Source organism: Macrobrachium nipponense, chromosome 5 (assembly GCF_015104395.2).
Source record: "Macrobrachium nipponense isolate FS-2020 chromosome 5, ASM1510439v2, whole genome shotgun sequence".
Taxonomy (NCBI): Eukaryota; Metazoa; Arthropoda; class Malacostraca; order Decapoda; family Palaemonidae; genus Macrobrachium; species Macrobrachium nipponense.
Genome location: NC_061107.1, coordinates 8,522,548 through 8,547,314, shown reverse-complemented (window position 1 = coordinate 8,547,314; position 24,767 = coordinate 8,522,548). Strand labels below are relative to the sequence as shown.

The window sequence follows — 24,767 nt, the reverse complement described above, 5'->3', positions numbered from 1 at the left end:
CCTCAGTAGTTTTATTTAAGGTTAGATTTAGTCATGATCGTGATTCTGGCACCCCTATAGGTGCCAACAACACAGGCCACCACTGGACAGTGGCTGAGAATTTCGTGTATAGAATTTTTGTTTCTATTTTATGTAGTTTGCTCGAGAGCATCTTCGACTAAAGGCGAAAGACCTCACACTCCACTGTTTCACTGTCCTCATGGTCACATATTCCTGTCATATATATATATATATATATATATATATATATATAATATATATATATACATATAATATATATATATATATATATATATATATATATATATATATATATATATATATATATATATATGGTTTAAAGTTAAGGACTATATTTTTGTGGACTAACTTCCACCCTTATCAAGCAGTAAATGGGCCTTTTATACTTGAGACGTGTCCTGTTTTAACAGAGGAATGTATTTATATACATATAATATATATATATATATATATTATATATATATATATATATATATATACACACACAGAAAGAGAGAGAGAGAGAGAGAGAAATGTATTTTGATCTATGAGCAGGGAAACAATAATAGTGTCCTTCACGCATGTTTATACACGAGCGTCGTTTTGCTAGAATCTTTTCCACCGCAAAGTGGCACCACCTGTACCGGTTCGGTTTCCCTCCTGAAGTTCAGTTCCAATTAGACGCTCGAACTGTCTGTGTTTCCGCCCTTTTCCTCTGGTTGACGATACAAGCATACGATGCTCGATTTGCGTGTTACTTGAATCATTACTCCACGAATAATTCTTTTGATCTCAGGTGCTGAAAATGGAGAGAAACTCCATGCTCTACGAAAACGTCCCAGACAGACGAACGGACGAGTTACTGGGAATTTTGAAGACGTTGGACGGAAGTGCGATCTTCTGCGATTCCGTCCTGTGCAGGCGCGCAAGCAGGGTGGTCTGCGCGGCAAACCAGATCAAAATGGCTGCCCCTGAGAGGTCAATCAGGCAGGGCAAAGCCCTGCGAATTCCCATCATCGTCCGCGACGAAAACCTTTCGCTCGTGCGGGAGGAATTCTCCTTCGTCAACACCAATTGCCTCTTCTACATCATCGACTCAAGGCCGCAGAAACCTGGGATGGACGTGAAACTGTTGCCCAATCGACACTCGTCTGACAGATTAAGCAGGAGGTTCGTGCCAGAAAGTGCCAGAGACGACAGCAGTGTGCCAACTGATGCGGACGGCTGCCCGTGCGCCGAGTTCGTGAGGCTGGTGGGGAAGAATTCGAAGTATGCCACCGTCTTGGTCGTGGTGCTTGGCTGCGCGCTGCTGACGGTGACAGTTGCCTTCGTTATAGTCATAGTGCATTGGTCATCAGCTGGGGAAAGCGTCAGGGACGATGGGCAGCTCGGGGACGTCATCAAAATCAACGACACTACTCGCGACGACGCGACGGAACGTAATAACTTGACGGAAATCGCCAAAGTTGAGAAACGAGGTCCCGACATACAACCGACGGCGCCGTCACTGCGGCAATTGTACGAGAAACAGCAGAAAGAACTAACTTTACCGAAATTAGCCTGTGGCCTCTCGTACGCCAGCAAATTAGTGGCCGAAATATTCGAGCAGAACGACGACTTGATCAACTGGATGGACCTGACTCAACAGGTAGCCTTGGCGAAGTGTCCCAGCGAGGCCTTTTGCCCGGCGCTCCACGAATGCGCTCCGAATCGATTCGTTCGGAAGACCGTGGCCGTTCGTATTATTGCCAACGATTCCGACGTAGAGGAGCAGCAGCTGTTCGCATCTTGGGAGGTAGAAGAAGCTGCGTCTTGCTCGTGTCAGCCTGTCAGCTTCGTGGAATATGTGACAGAAGGTGGGTGGTGGCGTTATGCTTCTTTTTTCCTAAAATCAGCAGAATTTGCGGGCAAATCTCGTTACGCTGTCTTGGGGTTTGTAGTTTCTGCCTCATTTTCAACTTTTAACTGTAAAATATAGCGCCTTTTTCATACAGATTATACTTATACATGATATTAACTGTAAGAGACAGCGATTTTAACTGAAGGTTTCTGAAACACGATTTCTGGCAACATTCCTCTCTACTGGCTCCGATCTCACTAAGAAACGAGATTTTCCTTTTGCGAACAACAATTAGATTAAATATTAAGTCACCCAAGGAATTTTACTATAGGAAAACGACGTACGAAGAGTAAATAATCAAATAAGCAATCATTGGCCGACGGAAATTTGCATTTATCATGAAAGAGGTCATGATAAAAATAAAAATAAAAATTTAAAAAGTTTAATTACCGACGGAGCTGAGAACTTTAGGCTATACCTTGAAACTCGCTTTTTTTTTTTTTTTTTTTTTTTTTTTTTTTTTTTTTTTTTTTTTTTTTTTGCCTCTAGAACCAGATGTTGATACCATGTCATTTAGGCGTCGTTACATTAACATAATCAATACTTTCATAATTCATAGGAATTAGTGATTCATTGATTACAAACAAATTGAATGGGAGACTCCTTAGCAATGATGAGGGAAACAAAGCAATGCGCGCCCTCTCGTGTTTGTGTATGTATATTTGTGTATATTCAAATGTTACGCTGAATATTAAGAAACACCAAAATCTCACGGCAAACGAAACCGCAAAAAACTAATAATAAATAAAACATACATATGTATGTAGGCTATTTATGTGTGTATACATGGATGGGTGTTCTATATTAAAATAGCAAGCTTAGAATTTAGAAGAAAAAAGCATATATTATTATATACTCAAAGTTAAGGGTCTTGTATTTAGCATTATGTATACATATATTAACTAATGGAGTATAATTTATATATCCTTATTTAATATATATGATATATAATTAAATATATATATATATATATATATATATATATAGGTATAAGGCACGAAGGAAAGATAAACAACGGGGTTACTGCAAGATCTTTCGACTCAACGTCTTTTACTTAGCAGACAAACTGCTAAGTAAAGGACGTTGAGTCGAAAGATCTTGGAGAAACTCCGTTGTTTATCTTTCCTTCGTGGCTTATACCTTTATTTATGGATTTATCACGTTCCAAACTTTCATGATTCAGTATATATATATATATATATATATATATATATATATATATATATATACGTATACATACGTTTACATGGATATGTAAAAATCTACTGGTGACAACAGAAGAACATCTTGCAAGTAAGCCGAACAAAGTGATGTGTGAAGTTTTCTATTACCCAGTATTATGGACAAGTTTTCCAGTGAAAAACTTATAGCATCCCAGATACTCGGAAATGAGGAGATAAGACTTCAATCTGCTGCCATGTGGTATTTAAACAAGCAGAATGTAATAAATATATTTATCTATCTTTCAACCTATTTATGAGTAAGTATATATATATATATATATATATATATATATATATATATGAATATATATGTTCCTGTATAGATATTATACTTTAAACTTTGGAATATATATATATATATAAATATATATATATATATATATATATATATATATATATATATATATAACTATAAAAGTACTTGTACTTGTAATAAAAAAGATAAATATAGATATATACAGTGAGTAACTAATGAAAGAACGAAAATCAAATATAGATGAATAAGCCATAAACAAATTGTGAGGTATACCTATACTCTGTTTTTTTCCATCTGTCCATCCGCCTTTGGTGTTTTCGCATGGTAACACTGCGTCCCGGGATTTAGATAGTTACCGCTCTATGGGTTACAAGTTTTAGCGGTTAAATAGAAGGATATACAAGCGGATGGACAGATGGAAAAAAACGGAGTATAGTTGGACTAAAGAACTCCTAACTTGAAAGAATATTCAGCTCTTTTATTTTTTTTAATTTTTTAACTTGCCAGTGAAGCAAAATGATCAATAATACTAAGGATCTTATAGGAATACTATTGACATTCTCAAAATGGTTTTTGGAAAGGCAAGTTCTTTGGGGAAATAGAGTGAGAGATCAGGAAGTAGTAGTAATAGTAGTAGTAGGTGGGATGTGGCTCTGTAACGGCACCACTCCGAGTTAACTGGTCTTCTTCTCTTTCCAGATGATGTCACCGACGACGCATTTGAGCGGGAAAACAGAACCAGGAGAGACGTCAGCCTTCAGGATCATAACTCCACAAATAACCTCAGATCTTCTTACTTCTGCTTGGTTCTCCTTCTGGTCCTCGTTCTGTTGTGCTGAGGAATTGACGAGGATTTATTGCTGTATCAAATTCCGGATTAGAAAAAAAAGTATAAAAAACCACATTTCACTTTCATAGTTACTTCAATGTTGCATGCGATGAAAAGATATATAAAGAAGTATACACTAAAGGCATCGTGTTTGAATATGAGTACACCTGGCTTGTATCAGGTTAGGTTAACGAATACTCTCTGAAGTCCTGTACGCTAGGCTATCTTTATCCCATGATTTTAAGTATCATATAGAAGAGACACTAAAAAGATAAAAAAAATTCTAACTCCATTTGTATCCAGTTTCTGTTTTGGCCTGTTGCAGCTGTTTCAAAAGGACATAAAATTCATATAGCATACAGACTTCAGCGTCAGAAAGATTTGCGCCTACAGTTACACAATTGAAGCAAAGGACAATATCATCGAAAGGCGTTACGTCTAGTTTGCTTGTGAAACAATTTACATATATAATTTTAATTTTTGATACAAGGTTGTCATTCATTATAGCAGACTGTTGTTTAGGCAATACAATGCTTTACAAGCTGTTTTATGAATTTGACAAATCAGCATTTTTTGTACCCAGATACACCTGAAACACCAATAAGAATAAGACTATTAATAATGTCCTGCACAAATTATTTTATTAAACGTTTAAATGACTCTGCCTTTTATTCTGAATAACCTTTCTTTTATAACCTTGGGGCATTATATTCTTACGATTATAACTGAATATATAGGCAAAGAGTTAAGCGATTCACATATTTGATTTAAAAAAGAGGAAATTATGACCAAAACTTCTGATATCTTCCTTTCAGCGCAATGCAGAATTTGAGCTAAGCTAGACCTGACTGGTGTCTTTATAGCAATAAGGATATAAATTAGAAACCACATAAACATTAATATACCTCTCGGGACACTGATACGAATTTCGGCTACCTGGTTCTATGTAGACCAAATCGTGCAAATGAGAGAGGGTGACGGAGCCATGAACAAACAAGGACACCAGAGACTTAAAATGGGAGCCATTGGGAGTCATCATGTCTCCCTTGAGGAGGAGGAGGCACAAAACCGTTGTAATCTCAGTCTGGAGGAGAGGGATTGCGAGGGAGGAGGTGGTGGAGGAGGAGGAGGAGGGGTAGGGGGAGGAGAAGACGAGGCCTTCTCTTCAATCAATTTTCGCGCCAGTATTCAACCACCCGCGTTACCGAGCGGACCTGTTTCGTAAACGTGTGTTTTTTCCCCAACAGAGGATCAATTTACAAATACGACAGAATTATTTCCTGCATCTGCTTCTTTTGAACGTGCTATAAGGAACTACGTTAAAATCGCAGCCATTTATCGTCGAATATAGATAAGTTGATAGACCCCACCCTGTGAGATCTCAGGTAAGGAAATACGAGTGTGGTTTTGGAATTTAATTCTTAGCGATTAATTTTCAGGTATATTCATGAAATGATAATTGTGTATAATAATTAGCGCGGGAAAGAGTTAATTAGAAATCTTCTCAAATTAAGAGATATCTCGATATCATCTCTTTCCTTTAGGATAAAGTAAATAACAATGAAAAAAATATGCCTCTATAAAATATTCTGATAATGTAATATTTTCATTTCTATTTAATGTCATCATATCTCTTAATAGATTCCCGTTTGAGTGACAGGGCAGACGATTGAACCTGTTTTGATTTGGGTAATTACTTTATTTATCAAAAATCCGTTTGCTTTGTGAGTTCTTTATTAAGAAATATTGGATTCTATTGGATTTTACACTTGGCATCCATGAAGATGAATTTCGATTATCATGTACTTTGATGTATGTTTTACTAAACTTTTGTCGCTTAAAAAATCTACCAAAACTGGGTTAAACTAATCTTTATGGCTGGAGAATTTTGTCTTGCGTGATACAGATCAAACAGAATCATTAATTTTTAGTTTCGCTATTCCTAATGATGCCATCACAAAAAAAAAAAAAAAAAAAAAAAATAACCCTTCCTCCGACAACCATTTATATCAGCAAAATATTCCCTTTATATCATCCTTTTGAGCTATTATACTATGATATCTCAGGTGGCAAGCTAAATTTACACCATTTATAGTACTGTTTGAGTCTGATATATCCTTCATAGCAGTTCACATCGAGGTTACTTTTAAATTTTAAGTTAAATTAATTAGGTAATTAGCCACTTGAGTCTAACGACCTTTCGTTAGGAGGTGCATTTTCAACAAGATGATTTTGACTTCCTTGCATTTTCAACAATAATAGTAAGAATACTGGTGCACAGGAAGAGTATTTCTTAAAAAAAAAAAACAGTAAATGAATCTTTAAAAAAAATAACGCTGATGTGAAAAAGAAAAGTTAAGGAGAGAGATAAGATTGAGGATAATAAAGAATAAAAGACTGTAGTGTGTGGAAACCTCGGAGAACAGATTAAATACGATTAGCTACACCCACAAGAAATCGCTGGCCGAAATATGTTAGCAAATTAACCTCAAAATGTCGAGACATGTATTATTGTTGCCAGAAAACTCAAGCTCGTAAAGAAAGAATATTTTATACTGGTGGGAGACCGCCATTGTAAAGAAGAACGTAGCAGAACGTATACCGAGCGAGAATAACCGCCATGGCTCGTTCAAAATAAGAAGGAAAAAACAGTTTAGGAAGAGTACGACTCGCTCGATCTTGTTGCTAATGAAAGTACGACCAAAAAACGGCACGTGAAAAACCTTTAGACCTAAACCGTACGCTGGATCTAGAGTACGTGCGATTTAAGAATCTGACTGGAACGAAATTTATACTTTATTTGTAAGCAAGACTGGTGAATGAAATACCGAAATGGAAGTATACTGCAAGGAAAATATTGCTGATAATGAAAAAATATTACACAGTAATTAATAAAGCCTAATGATAGTGTAGCGGTTAATTGCCAGAAGTTGTAAAGAAGACATTATTATTATTATTATTATTATTATTATTATTATTATTATTATTATTATTCAGAAGACGACTCATTGACTCGAAATTCGAGCTTCCAAAGAATATAGTGTTCATTTGGAAGAAGTAAGAAGAGATGAAGGGAAATGCAGATAAAGGGTAATAATTCACGTACTACACCAAAAGTCAGGCTTAAATCTGTCACAATATCCCCATATCAATAAAGAAAATAATGACGGTTTAATTGTAATTCGTTACATGAATGAAAGAACAGTAGCAATTTAATATCCGTTAGAAATACTCTGTAGAGGACATTAACAATATTTTAGACACAAAAAGTACTAAATAGAAGATAAAATATAATACTTTTAGGTACTTGACCGTAACTTACCTCCGCATTAGAAAATGTTCCCTTCGCTGGGGTAGTACCGGTCTTAGCAGCGTCACTTCGGCCCCTAGCTGCTGCAACCCCTTGCATTCCTTTTTACTGTACCTCCGTTCATATTCTCTTTTTCTCCCCTTACACCTTTCAAGCCTTTCTTACTGTCGATTAGGCCACCACCGGGCTGCTGAGGTTAAGAGTTTCATAGGCAGCGGCTCATCCAGCATTATACAGAGACTACCGAAAGATGTAGGTCTATATTCGGATAGCCTTGATTGTACTCTGTTTAGCAAGCTTGACGATCAGTTTAATTCCGAAGTCCTCTGTTTAATCCTGTTTAGAAAAAAGTCTGCAGCTTCTTAATTACAAAGATTAAGTGTCGTTAGCAATTTGAGAAAATAATGAAATCTGTAGCTCTGTATAAGGACAGCAGGTCCACGGGTATCGAAATTGGTTGGTCTCAACACAAAGGTTGTGGAAATTCGAGACTGACCATTAGACTTAATCAGTTTCCGGACCAGTGAGACGAATTAACGATGTGGTTGCCTTTCACGACAGTCAGCGAGAAGATAGAACAATGTTAGGTCTTTCTTCTGTCAGGAATTGGGTTCCGTCCATCGTTGTTCAAAGGTATCTTAAGATTGAAGAGTTGATTGGTTCTCTTTCTTAGATTCCTGGATTCGATCTCGAGGTGAGATCGATCTTGCGATGATATCATGATCAAAATGACTATAAGGATGCCTAGTCAAATTCATCATTATGCACCATCCGTTTCATCTACGTGAACTTGGCACTTAGCGAATTGTATAGAGATGCCAATACTAATCTGAAATAGTGGTGTAATTATCTAACAATATAATATTATGTAACACTCTTCAGCAAAGTAAACTTCTAAGCTTAATACTATTAATTTCTATACCATTCTTTAGATCAATTAGGCTAGTACTTTCTTCACTTACATTCTCTTTATTGGTAGAATTTATCTACAAAACATGTAACAATCTTCAGCGAAGTAAATCTCAGCTTAATAATATAAATTTGTTTACCATTCTTTAAATCAATTTAGCTTTTAGTACTTTTTTTTCACATACAATCTTTCTTTTTCCTCCCAGCAGACATCTATAGGCCTGGTTGCTCGTCCAATGCATAATGTCAGTGGCTTCCAGTAAACATCTCTTGCTTTCAATTACCATCTTGCTCTGTCTTTCGACCGACTGCTACGCTGAGTGAGTTTTTTTTTATTTGAGTAATATTACAGATATTAGTACAGAGAATAGTCTGCGTACACTTTCACGATAGTCCTCGTCAGTGTCATCATCATTTGCATTAATGGTAGTGATAATTGGAATGTTAATACTTATGATAATTGCGTTATTAGCAAGATTATTCGTCATGGCCATAGTTACGTCATCAGTATGGTGTTGATTATGCTAAAATCTGTGTTATATTCACGATAGGTTATATCCAGGTATATATATATATAACTTTCATAGATTATATTCAGTTATATCTTCATAAGCCGCATTCGTAAGCCACTAAATTCATATAGTAAAAAATAAAATGATATGCAACAGCTTTCGACAACTTTTTTACTTTTCAACTTAAGCTGTACTTTCGAGAACTACTTTTGAGTATAACTAGTAAAAAAAAAAGTTTCCACTGACCTCCACTATTTCCTGAGGGGGAACTTCACAATCCCTCAAAGCCCAATAGTGTCGAGGACGTCCTTGGACCCGCGAGGTCTCAAAAGAGGAGCCGGAAGTACCCATAAAAGCTACTCGTGTCCTTTGCAGTAAATATGATGTAATTCCCTGCGGGGGAGATCGTACCTATGTAAGTCAAGTCGTTTGAAGATGAAATCTTCTGACAGAGATGTTACGAAATGCTGAAAATAAATTATTTTTTTTTTTAATTTAATTTATTTTGCGTTTATTTTGTATTTATGATGTTTAGAAATACTGAAAATAGAATATTTTTCTTCTCTTTTATTTTTTGTTTTTAATTTGTATTTAGGATGTTTAGATATGCTGAAAAAAATTATTTTTAGAATTTTATTTTTTTATTTATCTTGTATTTAGGATGTTTAGAATACTGAAACTAAATTATTTTTCTTCTATTTTCATTTTTGCTCGCGTTTATTTCGTATTTAGGATGTTAAGAAATACTTAAAATAAATTATTTATTTTCTCTTTTAATTTATTTTGTCTATTTTGTATTTTGGATGATTATTTAGTATCTTAAGATATTTATTTCGCATTTAAGATGTACTACATTTTGATTTAAAGAGAATTCTTCAACTTTAATAGCGGTTTAATAATCAAATTTTGACGAACTCACGTATAACAATTTAGAGTTTTTATTATATAAATTTATGGATATTTTTGTTTGCAAATATAATGAGTTTTTTTTTAAATTCATAATTGTGAGTTTAACTAAAATAATTGCCAAGTATCTCTCTCTCTCTCTCTCTCTCTCTCCTCTCTCTCTCTCTCTCTCTCTCTCTCTCTCTCTCTCTCTCTAGCCTTTTTCTATTATATTAATTTATGGATATTTTTGTTTGCAAATATAAGGAGTTTTTTTTTAAATACATAATTGTGAGTTTAACCAAAATAATTTTCAAGTATCCCCACCTCTCTCTCTCTCTCTCTCTCTCTCTCTCTCTCTCTCTCTCTCTCTCTCTCTCTCTCTCTCTCTCTGGCCTTATCTTATATCAATTTATGGATATTTTTGTTTGCAAAAATAATGAGTTTATTTTAAATACACCTTTGTGAGTTTAACCAAAATAATTGTGAAGTATCTCTCTCTCTCTCTCTGTGACCTTGACTTTGACGTCCTGACCTGACCCCAGCGAGAAGATAACGAGCATCACCCTGGACGACATCATGCCAGAGGACAAGAGGCTGTACGACAAGATGAGGCCTCCGAAGAAGGAAGGGAAGCCCACCATCGTCTACTTTCACGTCACCGTTATGGGTATCGATTCCATTAACGAGAATTCCATGGTGAGGAGATTCTTTCTTCCTTTATTTTATTTATTTATTTATTTTTAAGGACTGGAAGCTACTGAGATGGGTTTATCTGTCCGTCGGCCCTTTTCTTTTTTCTGTTTCCGTTCGCGCTTTTTTCTGTCTGCTCTTTTTTCCCGCGGTTTTTCCTATAGTTCAGGCATTTTACAGTTTTTTGGGGACAAAAATGATACAGAAGAAATCTTTCCTGATTCGTTTACAGTCAAGCAACACTAACAACATATTAAAAGTCCCAGTCCGAGAATATATGGGAAAGTAATGATAATTCACTTTTCTTTTTCGATTTCACTCATTTCAGGCCATATTCAGGCTGGGACGGATGAATAATATTGTTAGAGTCTGTGACTTGGAGTAGAAAGAACCTCCTATTAGGTGTTTTTTCATCTTTTCAGATGATTCGATTACACTATGAAGTGGCAAGCATTGCGTGAATCATAAGAATATCCAATATAGCATACAAATGATATATAGAAGTTTGCATGTATCACTGACAGAAACATTAATATAGTTTTAGCACTATGGTTTCTCTTATGCACTTGCAGTATGCTTTCTGTTGTGTACTTCCCAATGCATAGTATTGTAATCAAAACTATGATCTTATCCCATTTGTGACTGCAGGTGATGTACTCTGGCAAACATCACTACTATTCAGTTCATATCAGCCTTCATGGGCAGCACTTTACAATTCTTGCATGATGGAGTACATCCTGGAAAGTCCTCCACCGTATTCGTGCCATTAATTGATATGAGTCCTAGTGACACAACATGCATATTCAGTACACTATGCTACATTACTGAACATGCTAAGCGTCATAATGTTACACCAGTCATTACATTTGACCAGCCTTTATACTTCAAAGCACTCGGTATCATTTATGCACAGCCAGTAGGCATACCCATTAGAGAATGTAGTCCTTCGACTTGGTGGACTTCACACCATTATGAGTTTCTTAGGGAGCATTGGCCATCTGATGGCTGGTGCAGGCTTAAGTGAGATACTGCAGCTGATATATAGCTCCTCAAGCTGTTGGCCATATGCTAAGTGGCAAAGCCATTTCCAGAGCAATACGAGGCCATCTGTTATTGTATGCTGCACTCTCCCGCATTCTCCTGGTCAAGTCTTTGGATGCTCCCATGCCTTCAATAAGTGAACCTATTGATAGTGATCCACAATTACACCCAGATGTTGCTGAAGCTAAAGAGATGTATGATGGACTAATGAAAAAAGATGGGTCTGTTACAGTTTCAGATATTTGCTCCTCTGAGGTGATTTTCCGCATTCAGCAGCTTTTGTGTGAGAAATCAGCATCCCTTACTGACCGTCCTGCTAAACTGTGGCTTCAGTATATGGCATGATACAAATCCCGATGAAATTCACCAAAGCTGAATGCCTAGGCCGCTAGGAGTTGCATTTGCAAGCAGTAACTGAAACGCTTCCATATTTGGCTGCATGAGGGGATGATCTTTATCCTAAATCTGCCAGGATTTACCTGCAAGAAATGGTCAACTTAGAGAAAAGTCATTCAGATCTGTATGAGAAGCTCACTAGAGGGTTTCATGTTTCTCGAAGGAGTGATAGAACATGGGCAGGATTATCCACTGATCTGGTGATTGAACAGCTTTTGATGCGTAGCATGAAAACCAGAGGTGGTCTAACAGCAGAGACTGACCTGGCTGATGTCCTTGCCTGTATGTACTGAGGTTAATAGGGCAATGCAAGAACTTACAGGCATCAGATATGATGGTGGCGAACAAAATAAAGAAATGAGTAAAGCTCGCTAGGCTCGTGACATGAAAGATATCAGTACATTGCTACTCACTTTGTCTGATAAGAGTCCCTTTGATGATGTGGTTCACAACTGAGGAATATCATGACAGGAATACATGCCTGTAGTTCAGTAGATGTGGATAATGCAAAGACTATAGGAGAGAACATATTGAATAAGATGACAAATCAACCGGTTACTAAATACATTTTTAAGCTCACTGACCAAGCAACAACTATGGCAACAAAATTGGCAACTAAGACTGGCAGTGAGCACATACAAGTAGATCCTCAACTTCTCTTCCAGCGGTTGGTGATTGCAGCCAAGGCATCTGATATTACTGCGGATATGTTTAACTTCGAATTATGTAGTTATCCACCTGCCCTGTTCGATGAGTCTCTCATGATGAGGGAAGTCCAGAAATCAGGTTTTGCCACTGCCATCTGGTCTGAATTAAGTGAAGCTGACCAAGAAACACCAACGAGTGAAGTAAAAATATGTTACATATGTGACAAGGAAGTATGGCCATGCAACTGTGGTATTTGATGGTTATGGAACACCTTCTACAAAGGATGCCACACATCAGAGGAGAGGAAAGGAAAAATTTGGGATGGAAGTCACGTTCTCAGAGGAGATGAGTGTCCCCAGAAAAAAGATATATTTCTTTCAAATACAAAGAATAAGGCAAACTTCATCATTTTGCTACAACTGAACGGACATAAAGTTGTTCATGCTGATGGTCATGCTGACTTCTTGATTACACAGGTGACAAAAGAATCAGCAGCATTATCAGACACTGTCTTGATAGGAAATGATGAAGACTTGTTAGTTTTGTTGTGTTACTATGCTGATCTAAATATCCACAACATATTCATTATTAATGAATCAAAACTGAAACCTTGATTGTGGAATATCAAGAAAGTGAAGCAAGTACTTGGTGAGTCAGTGTGCAGGGACATTCTTTATATACATGCATTCCTCGGTTGCGATATTACATCACACATATATGGCATTAGCAAGAATGCCTCACTGAAGAAATATGCAAAACACCAAGAATTCCATTGACAGGCTGAAACATTCAATGCAGCATGAAAATCTTTTGATGAAATCATATCAGCAGGAGAAAAAGCTTTTGTAAGTTTATGCAATGGTGAAGCCACTGATAGCCTGAACAACCTCAAGTATAAGAGATTCTGTGAGAAAGTATCAGTGAAAAGCTCCCACCTTATGTGTCAGAGTTTACCGCCAACTTCTGCATCAGCTAAATTCCATAGCGTGAGAGTATATTTCCAAGTCAGTGGAAAGGTGTCTCCTCCCTTAATGCCAAAGACTGGGGTTGGTGTTTAGATAAAGGGAGCTTTCTTCCAGAAATGATAGATATACAACCTGCCCCAGCATCGCTGTTGTCTATTATCAGACGTAACTGTATGACAGATTGTGGGTCAAATTAATGCTGGTGCCGTAAAAATAACCTTGAATGTTCCCAAGCATGTGGGTCAGGATGCTCCAACTCCTTATGTGACATTTGTGAGGATGATGATATAGATGACATTGATGAATGTACTATGTAAAAGGAAAAGTCACAGATGTCAGGCATACTGTCATTCTATCTTTTTTTTTATTTTTTTTATTCTGATCTGTGTGGATGAAAGAGACTTTTCTTGTTCGTACATTGCAATATTTTCTCTATTTATGATAAACATAAAACAACTTTCAGTATCCCTTTGCTGTGAATGCTTTTTTAACAGGACCAACATATATGAAATGTAAATTTGTGCCTAGCATACTGAAAAGTAATGTAAATCATTTATAGATTAATGAGTGAACTTCTGTTTGGATCACCAATTGTTAAGATGTATCTTTTGATGGTCAGAATTTTTTTAGTATCTAGTTTATTTCTAGTAAACTCATTAGAAACTACGTTTTACTTCATCAAAGCACAGATATTTGTACAAGCAGTGGAACTATACTGTAAAATGGTAGGATGTGTTTACTGCTAACACAATTGTTGTTTAATAAATATCAACTTATATTTTTCATCTTACTGGAATTTATCAAAATACATTTAATTCAGTGCTAATATCAGTTTAGCTGTATTGAAAGCATTATTTTTTTTTTATAAAAGGTAGAAATTTAATTTTTTCAGAACTTTAATACAGCATTTTATATATACAAGCCCTACAGATTTTTCTTTCTATACCTGTATTTTTTATTGTAATCTCTAAAATGAATTAAAATCTAGACATTTCAAGTGGAAAGAGTATGTACAATAAATTTTGCATATAGTCTGTCACTACAAAGGGAAAAAAACTGCTTTGGCACCGCTAATAATGTATATAATAGGCAACCAAAGATACAGTCAGTAGTTGTAAGCATACTGGACAGTGGCTAGAGAAAACACTAGCTTTGTTCAAGTTCCCGGATTTTCCCATCTGGGACTTTTTTTTCTAGAATGTTAGACACATCATTCTATCCGAAAAAAAAACAAAAAAATCTTCTGTACCAATTATGTCCAATTTCATGATGTTTTGGCCTTAAAAATCCTGGACCACTATGCATGTTTTTTTTTTTTTTGTCTGCGCTTTTTTTGTCCGCTATTTTTTATTTTTTTAATTTCTGTCCACGCTGTTCTCTGTCTGCTCCTTTTTTTCCCGCACTTTTGTTCGCGCTTTTTTTGTCTGCACTTATTCTGTCCACACTTTTTTGTGTCCTCACTTTTTTCTGTTTTTTTTTCCGCATCTTTTTCGTCCGCAATCAGTCCTCACTGGCCGCACTTTTTTCGGTCCGCATTTTTTTTCCGTCCGCACTTTTTTCTGTGGCGCACATTTTTTTCTGTCCTCACTTTTTTTCTCTTTTGTTTTTTCCTCACTTTTTTCGTCCTCACTTTCTGTCCAACACTTTTTTCGTTTTTTCTCACGTTTTTTTTCTGTCTTACTCACTTTTTCTAGTCCTCACTTTTTCGTCCTCACCTTTTTTCGTCCTCCCACTTTTTTGTCAACCACTTTTTTTCTCCGATGCATTTTTTGTTGCTTTTTTCGTCCTCACTTTTTTCTGTCCTCACTTTTTTCTGTATCATCACTTTTTTCTGTCCGCACTTTTTTTGCTGTCCTCACTTTTTTCTGTCCGCACTTTTATGACCTCACGTTTTTTCTGTCCGCACTTTTTTCTGTTTTTCCTACTTTTTTTCTGTACTCCAATTGTTTTCTGTCCTCACTTTTTTCTAGTTCCGCACTTTTTTCTAGTCCGACACTTTTTTGTTCTAGTCTCACTGTTTTTTTCTGTCCGCACTTTTTTTTCGTCAGCACTTTTTTCTGTCCGCACTTCTTTTTTCTGTCCTCATTTTTTTTCTGTCAGCACTTTGTTATAGTTTTTTTCGCATTTTTTCTGTCCTCACTTTTTTCTGTTTTTTCTCATTATTTTTCGTCACTTTTTTTCTGTCCCGCAATTTTTTCTGTCCTTCTTTTTTCTGTCGCACTTTTTTTCTGTCCGCATTTTTTGGTCATTTTGTTTTTCTGTCCTCACTTTGTTTTTTTCTGTCCTCACTTTTTTTCTAGTCCGCATCTTTTTTTTCTGTCTACACTTTTTTTTGTCTTAGTCACTTTTAATTTTTTTTTCTGTCCGCACTTTTTTTGTTTACTAGTCCGCACTTTTTTCTGTCCTCACTTGGTTTTTTCTGTCCTCACTTTTTTTCTGTACACACTGTCTTGTCACTTTTTCTGTCTCCCTTTTTTTCTGTGCCTCACTTTTGTTTTTTCTGTCCTCACTTTTTTTCTGTCGCATTTTTTTCTTTTTTTCCTCCGCACTTTTTTTTCTGTACGCACTTTTTTTCTCCGAGCCTTTTTCTTGTGTTGTGCCGCACATTTTTCTGTTTTTTTGCTTTTTTTTTTTGTCCGCACTTTTTTTCTGTCCGCGCTTTTTTCTGTCCGCGCTTCTTCTGTCCGACCACTCGTCGCGCTTTTCTTCTGTCCGCAATTCTGTCCGAATGTTTTTTTCTGTTTGCTCTTTTTTGTCCGCACTTAATAGTTATCACTGTCATTGTCATTGTCGTCAATCATTATCATCATGTTTATTATTATAATAGTCATTGGCGTCATAATCTTGTCATTATTATGATAATTATGTTTATCATTGTAATTATCATTGTCGTCCATATCTGGCATTAATATTATAATCATGTTTATCATTGTGGTTGTCATTGTCGTCATATTCTTTATCATTATTATTATAATTATGTTTATCATTGTAACTGTCATTGTCGTCATATTTTGTCATTATTGTTATTATTTTGTTTATCATTGTAACTCATTGTCGTCATATTCTTTGTCATTATTATTATAATTTGTTTATTATTGTAATTGTCATTGTCGTCATATTCTTAGTCATTATTATTATAATCATGTTTATCATTGTAATTGTCATTGTCGTCACTTATTGCTATAACCGTCGTCATTATCTTCATTGTCATAATTCTCATCGTGTTCATTATCAAGATTGTCATCGGCATCGTTGTAATCATTGTAATTGTCTTCCAGCTGAAAGTAATTTACTAGTAAAAAAATTCATGTTCACAGACTACTAAGTCGGAATTAAATATTTTAAAATAAAAATGCAAAACATTTGATAAAAAACATTTAATTTCTATGGACTCTACTAAGTCTGAAATAAAAGAAAATATTTTAAAAAATTGTAAACTTTCTTTTGGGTTCATTTTCGTCTACATAGACGAATGTATGTCTGGTTTTCTGTTAAGTAATACATTGTTGTAGTTTGTTTTTTAACAAGTAATACATTCATTGAACGTTCAACTATCATATACAGGTGACGTATAAAAATTCCACTTTAATGTTAATCTTGAAAATGATGTTATTTAACGATAAATTTCCACCCTTTCCATTTTTCCAGACCTACGCTGCAGACATATTTTTCGCCCAGACTTGGAGCGACCATAGACTACGCTTACCCGAAAACATGAATTCTGAATACAGGTGAGACTTTTAAAAAAAGTTCTGTCCACACTAGCAAGCATCGTTTGGAAACAAAGTTTGCAAACTTTGAAAAACAGTTTTTAAGCTGTAAACAAAACAGTCACCAAGAAAATGTCTGCAAAAACAGTTTGCAAACTTTGTTTCCAAACGATGTTTGCTAAGAGTGGACAGATCTTCAATCGAAGTTAGTGTGATGTTTTCCCTGCTATCGGTTTAGAGTTATGGGATTGTGCGAGAGAGAGTGTGTGTGTATATGTACGTATGCGCAAGCGGAAACTAATAGAAGACAGAGAATTCTGGGTAAAAGACATGACGTCGAAATTCAGGAAATACTGACCAATCCTTAATAAACATCTAAGGAACAAAGTCCTGCATTTCTCGTAAAAGAACGGGACAAAAAAATGTGAATTTAAATATCAATATATAAAATAGGCCTATATATGTATCAGAAATTGAAATAATAGATAAAATGATTCTGGGGTCCATAGGCCTATGCAAGTATCGAAAAATGAAAATATAACAAAAGTCCTTCTTAGTGATTTTGAAGATAGTTATATTTGAGCAACTATACTTTTGTAAAAAAATTTTCTTCAAGAAATTATTATTTTTGGAGAAACTTCACTGCAGCAGTGAATGAACCACGGTGAACATTAGTTACGGTTATTTTTTATAAAAATTAATCTTAAAAATTCGTAGGCCTAGTACACAACCTATGAAGCCTCCTTGGTGGACCTTTTAACACTCGACTATAAATAGGACAGTATGAGAGAGTTATAAAGACCTTAGGCTAATCTAAATATCGATGTTCTTGGGTATAAAGACTAGCAGACATAAATTCCATTTCTTGGATATAAAGACCTTAGGCTAATCTAAATATCGATTTTCTTGGATATAAAGACTAGCAGATATAAATTCCATTTCTTGGAATAAAGACTAGAAGATATAAATTCGATTTCTTGGATATAAAGACCTTAGGCTAATCTAAATATCGATTTTCTTATATATAAAGATTAGCAGATATAAATTCCATTTCTTGGATATAAAGACTAGCAGATATAAATTCGATTTCTTGGATATAAAGACTAGCAGATATAAATTCGATTTCTCGGATATAAAGACGTTAGGCTAATCTAAATGTCGATTTTCTTGGATATAAAGATTAGCAGATATAAATTCCATTTCTTGGATATAAAGACTTTAGGCTAATCTAAATATCGATTTTCTTGGATATAAAGACTAGCAGATATAAATTCCATTTCTTGGATATAAAGACTAGCAGATATAAATTCGATTTCTTGGATATAAAGACCTTAGGCTAATCTGAATATCGATTTTCTTAGATATAAAGATTAGGCTAATACAAATATCCATTTTCCTGGATATAGACTTTAGGCTACTATAAATATCTATTTTCATGGATATAAAAACTAGGCTAATACAAATATCCATTTTCTTGGATATATAGACTTTAGCTTATATAAATATCCATTTTCGTGGATATAAAAACTAGGCTACTATAAATACCCATTCTTTTGGATATAAAGACTAGTCTAATATAAATACCTATTTTTTGCATATAAAAACGAGCTAATGTAAACATCCAGTTTATTTGGCTATAAAGACTATAATATTGGCTAGGCTAATACAAATATATCCATTTTCTCGGATGTAAAGATTTTAGTCTAAAATAAATATCCATAGGATATAGAGACGAGGCTAATGTAGATATCCATTTTTTGGCTATAAAGACTATACTATAAGCTAGGCTAATACATATGTCCATTTTCTCGGATATAAAGACTTCAGGCTAGTATAAATATCTATTTTCTTGGATATAAAGAATTTAGTCTAATATAAATATCCATTTTCTCGGATATAAAGACTTCAGACTACTATAGATATCCAATTTTTTGGCTATAAAGAGTATAATATAGGCTAGGCTAATACAACTATCCATTTTCTTGGATATAAAGACATCAGGCTACTATAAATATCCATTTTAGTGGATATAAAGACCTCAGGCAACTATAAATATCCATTTTCAACCTTTGAACGAATTATTCTATAAAAATCTAAGGTTTAAAAAAAACGCGGTCTGTTACGGTTGAGTTTCCCGGTCAAAAGTTTCATCTTCTCGAGGGATGAAAATGGCGGGCGATCGCTCCCCGATTCCGTGATCAATGTAGCGACACTCTGGAGGGCGACCTGGAGTCGTTCCCAAGGGCGCGAGTGAAGGAGGCGATCGTGAAAGGAATTAATCACTCCGAGAGTGAGTGGCTAATGGAGGACATTGAGACGGGCCGCCGTGGGACTTTGGAGAAGCGATGTGTGTCTTGGCGCCAGTTAGGATTCAAGAGTTTTGTAACAGATTTTTCGATATCTTGTAGAATACAATATCTTTTTTTTTTTTTTTTTTTTTTTTTTTTTTTTTTTTTTTTTTTTTTTTTTTTTTTTTTTTTTTTTTTTTTTTTTTTTTTTTTTTTTTTTATTGAGAAATTATGTTCCTCTTCTTACTTATAAGCCTATTCACCCTTGGAGGAGATGCTATCAGTTGTTAATTTGCCATTTCTCATCGGGTCTTTTGTTTTGCTAGGCCTATACAACCTAACTTATGCCGTATGCTAGGCCTATTAGAATTTATTTTGTAATTTTTTTGGCGACAGAATAACAGTAGAAACTATCGTCTGTATAATGCAAAGAAAGTCAACGTCCTGAAATGTAATAGTATTTACTATATAACTATTTGCAGCATTTATACACCCGTATTAAACCAGTACTCATTTTCTTATATATGTTGAAATATACTAATAAACAATTTTGCTCTTTTTCAAAAAAGGCAATGAAAGAAGTCAAACTTTCTCGTCTTGTTTATTAGAACTTTACCAATCAGCTTTGTATGTAGTCTTCCAATATATCTGCAAGATTACATTGCAATTTAAGCTTGCAAAGACCAGCGGTTCAGAAGATAATGCTTCAATGTCTTCAGGGACTGGAGTAGACGCAGTTACTCTGCGGAATCCCATGAAAAAAAAAAAAAATTAAAACAACCTGCAGTTCACGTAACTAACAGGGTAACATAACCTTTTCACTATATTATTTCCCATCTTTTGTCTTTTTTATCTATGATCGAAAACGGTTTCCAGATTTGTAGTAAATAGTGTAGTACTAATGCAAGCGTTGCCCCTTGCATTAGTACTACACTACCAAGGGCACGAGATCTTTGCGAGTAATCAGGAAGAAGTCAATGCGTATGGATGTATATCAATAAAGGCAAATACCACTTTCCTTCGTGGCATTTGAATTAATTTATAATATTCACGTTCCATATCTTCGTGATTCACTTATACGTGGACTCATGCATGGTTGCCAATTTAGTGGAACTTGACACATACCTCGATGCTTTTACAAACTTTCCCTGAATAGATGTCATAGTAATGCAATAATGATAAAACTGCTCTAATATTTATGTATATATATTACAAATATGTATATTACAAATGGATACGCTAAATTCACTTATTTCCACGGTTTTGTGTAAGCCTTAGCCCTAGTTTGGAGGGTAAACACACCAATTGGCAACAGTAGATGTATGTCTGTGTTGTATGTACGTACGTAACCTCTGAGTTATTCATCCATTTACCATTCGTAGAGAGGAACAAATATTTGATTTCAGCTATGGTATGGCGGATGACAGCTGTATTAGTGTCTACTGGTGACCATCTTCATAACTATTTTTGTAATTCTTATTGTCCGCCCTCAGGAACAGGAGGTCATGATGGCATGACGCATGAGTCTATTTAAATCCGAGAATCTATTTTTAACGGTTTAAAACTTTAAAAGCTTACTGTGTCGATAAGATTAATGCATTACAGGAAGTACGTTGCGATATACAATGCAGAAGACAGCTGCGTCTAGACCTAAAACTATTTCATTTACTTTTCGAAATTGCGCGGCTACTGTTGTTAACCATTGCACTCGGAAAATCAAGAACGTGTAATGACGTCCCAAGTGGGTGCAATCTTTAAAGTGACTGGTGACCCACATTTCCGTTTTCAAATTATTCTCTTTCCCAGTTAGGCCTATCACAAAATACGCGACGAAAGCTCAGTGAATAGAGAAAAATCATGAAGATATTGACACGCTGGACAGAAATAGGGCGTACAATTGTGTGTAAAAGGGAGAGGTAAAAGATCTGCTGAGCGATAAATAACAAGAATGAAACGTCTTACTCAGCTGTAAGACGAAGGCAAACAAAGGTTCCCCCTCTCTTAGACTCAAAGCACTCGATACCTAGGAACCGCGAGAGAAACCGGTGAGGAAAATATCATAAATAAACAACAATAACTCATCCGTGGACTCGAACAATCCCATTTATGAGTGATATATTGATACGAGGAGAGAACAGAAACCCAAACGGACGAAAAAAAGGTTTAATAGGGGCAGCCATTTAGCGATAAAAAAAAAACTGGTTTCTGCTGGCTGGGGATCCGAGTCGTCGTCGTCATCTGCTCCGACTCGAACTTCCAGCTTTTTCCTCTCGAGAATGGAGGACCCTTGATGACACCCTTGATGTGAGTGATTCACTCCCCGTTTCTATTCACGATGTCCTCTCTCCTCTCTCTCTATCTCTCTCTCTCTCTCTACCTCACTCATTCTCTCTCCGTTACTCTCTGAGGAGTATAATGAAGCACTTTGACCACAAAATTGCTGAGAGCTCACTCCTCATTGATCTGTGCTATATATACGATCAAGATTGCAAGTATAGTTATGGCGAGTCTACCCACTTTCCCCTCAGTATAATGCTTCAAGACATCGTTCTGATTTGTATCGACATAATGCATAGATATATTAAAATATGCAGAGTTATTTTATGTATTCATACATCCAGTAGGTTGTCTGGTTCAGTAGTTATGTAACTTTTTGTCGAGACGTTCGACAATCAATGGGAAAAGCTGCATTTGGCTTACAAAGACTGAGGGAAATTTTTTATTATGATTATAATAGAGATGTAATATAGATAGCCTTCGGAATATATGGCACACAGTGGAAATTGCAGAAAGAAATGGGATTATTTTATGTTGAAAGAAAAGTTGTGAAGTGAATACGAGAACTGTCAATGAGGTGGTAAGGTTCATGTCTGAATGTATGTATATATATTTGTATACATATACGTATATATACTTAAAAAATCACTGTAGATGCACGTGACTTCATTAAACGTATATATGTGTGTGTATTTAGGCTGTATGTACATATATATATTTATATATATATATAGATATATATATATATATATATATATATATATATATATATATACATTATTTTAATAGTGACAATCTATGACGGTAATCACCATCTTCACCAATAATCAATAACATCATCATCATTATTGTCATCATAAGATACTTAATAGCTTTTTTTTTCCTGTCCGCACTTGTTCTACCCGCCCTCTGATCTTGAAAACTACTGAGGCTAGAGGGCTGCAAATTGGTATATTGGTCAGCCACCCTCCAATCATCAAACATACCAAATTGCAGCCCTCTGGCCAAAGTAGTCTTTATTATATTTAAGGTTAAATTTAGTTATAATCGTACGTCGGACAACGATATATTGCCCAGGCCACCACCGATAGACCTGTTTTCCGTGGCCTTGATTATACGCTGTACGGAAGCATTTTTAACTTGGTTTTCTCCTATTTTCTGATTCCAGGCTCCTCGACCTGGATTGGCTGAAGAACCTGTGGCGTCCAGACAGCTTCTTCAAGAACGCCAAACAGGTCTCCTTCCAGACGATGACGATCCCCAATCACTACGTGTGGCTATACCACGACTCCAAAATCATGTATATGGTGAAGTAAGTGTTGCACAGTAGTATCATGTATATGGTGAGGTAAGTGTCGTACAGTAGTATCATGTATATAGTGAACTAAGTGCCGTATAGTACTATCATGTATATGGTGAAGTGTAGCACAGTAGTATCATGTATATGGTGAAGTAAGTGTCGTACAGTAGTATCATGTATATGGTGAGGTAATTGTCATACAGGAGTATCATGTACATATATGGTGAAGTAAGTGTCGCACAGTAGTATATATCATGTGTATGGTGAAGTAAGTGCCGTACAGTTGCATCATGTGTATAGTGAAGTAAGTGTTGCATAATAGTATCATGTATATAGTGAAGTGTCATACAGTAGTATCATGTTTATGGTGAAGTACATGTCACACAGTAGTATCATGTATATATAGTGAAGCAAGTGTCGCACAATAGTATCATGTATATGGTGAAGTAAGTGTCATACAGTAGTATCATGTATATGGTGAAGTACTAAGTGTCGTACAGTAGTATACCATGTATATGGTGAAGTACGTGTCGCACAGTAGTATCATGTATATATGGTGAAGTAAGTGTCGTACAATAGTATCATGTATATGGTGAAGTAAGTGTCGTACAGTAGTGTCATGTATGTATATGGTGAAGTAAGTGTAGTACAGTAGTATCATATATGTATATGGTGAAGTAAGTGTCGTACAGTTGTGTCATGTACGTATATGGTGACGTAAGTGAAGTACAGTAGTATCATGCACGGATGTGGTGAAGTAAGTGTAGTACAGTAGTATCATGTATATAGTGAAGTAAGTGTCGCACAATAGTATCATGTATATAGTGAAGTAAGTGTTGCACAGTAGTATCATGTATATGGTGAAGTAAGTGTCTTACAGAAGTATCATGTATATGGTGAAATAAGTGTCGTACAGTAGTATCATGTATATGGTGAAGTAAGTGTCTTACAGAAGTATCATGTATATGGTGAAGTAAGTGTCGTACAGAAGTCTCTTCAAACGGTATTTAAATATGCACTGAGAGAGAGAGAGAGAGAGAGAGAGAGAGAATATGCCAATCTTAAGAGAGATATTTTCATCAAATATATTTATTCCTCTCACTTAAGCAAATAGGTAACCACTTAGTGGAAAGTAATTTGTATGAATTAAAACAGCTAATTATTAATACTGGCTCAAATAATTAGGCTAATTCCTCCAGACAGGAAAATATTTATACAAATAAGAAGCTGGAATAACATAAACAAGTCGAAACTACCATCATAGAGATATCTAGACAGAATTCTTTTCGTTGACGTAAAATCTATACAGACTTTATTTTTAAATCTGTCAAATTTAATACATGGAAGGACGGACAACACTGACAAAATAAAAGATGAAATATTGCAGTGGAAGTCGAGTAGATAAAAAAAAAGTTAACCGTATTTTGAAGATTTTCCCACCAATGATTATTTCAAAACGTGGAATTAATCGTATAATTTAAGCGTCAATTTTTGTCTTAAAATACAAGGGCCACACGCACGACCAACCAGATTTCTATTGGTAGTCTTTGCTCTAAGAATAAACGTACACACACACACACACACAAACAGAATTTAATTCTTTGCAGACAAGTGGTCGTGTTTGG

General features: G+C 35.4%; 2 protein-coding genes across 4 annotated transcripts in view; both read left to right on the top strand.

Moving 5' to 3' along the window:
* The first annotated feature begins 652 nt into the window (after positions 1-652).
* LOC135215174 (uncharacterized) lies at positions 653-4,867 on the top strand. Its single transcript, XM_064249648.1, has 2 exons — positions 653-1,856; positions 4,079-4,867. Exons 1-2 carry the CDS (start codon positions 806-808, stop codon positions 4,216-4,218), a joined length of 1,191 nt encoding a protein of 396 aa, XP_064105718.1. The 5' UTR covers positions 653-805; the 3' UTR covers positions 4,219-4,867.
* Positions 4,868-5,386: 519 nt separating this feature from the next.
* Positions 5,387-24,767, top strand: part of LOC135215173 (glycine receptor subunit alpha-2-like) — a 35,194-nt gene continuing 15,813 nt past the window's right edge. The window contains exons 1-5 of one of the 3 annotated variants that reach the window (XM_064249645.1): positions 5,387-5,593; positions 8,637-8,747; positions 10,370-10,523; positions 17,216-17,298; positions 23,011-23,154. In XM_064249645.1, coding sequence (XP_064105715.1) covers positions 8,671-8,747; positions 10,370-10,523; positions 17,216-17,298; positions 23,011-23,154 — 458 coding nt within the window. In that variant the 5' untranslated portion in view covers positions 5,387-5,593; positions 8,637-8,670. Of the gene's footprint in view, positions 5,594-8,633; positions 8,748-10,369; positions 10,524-17,215; positions 17,299-23,010; positions 23,155-24,767 lie in introns of all 3 variants that reach the window. The other 2 variants (XM_064249646.1, XM_064249647.1) reach the window with 2 other exon arrangements.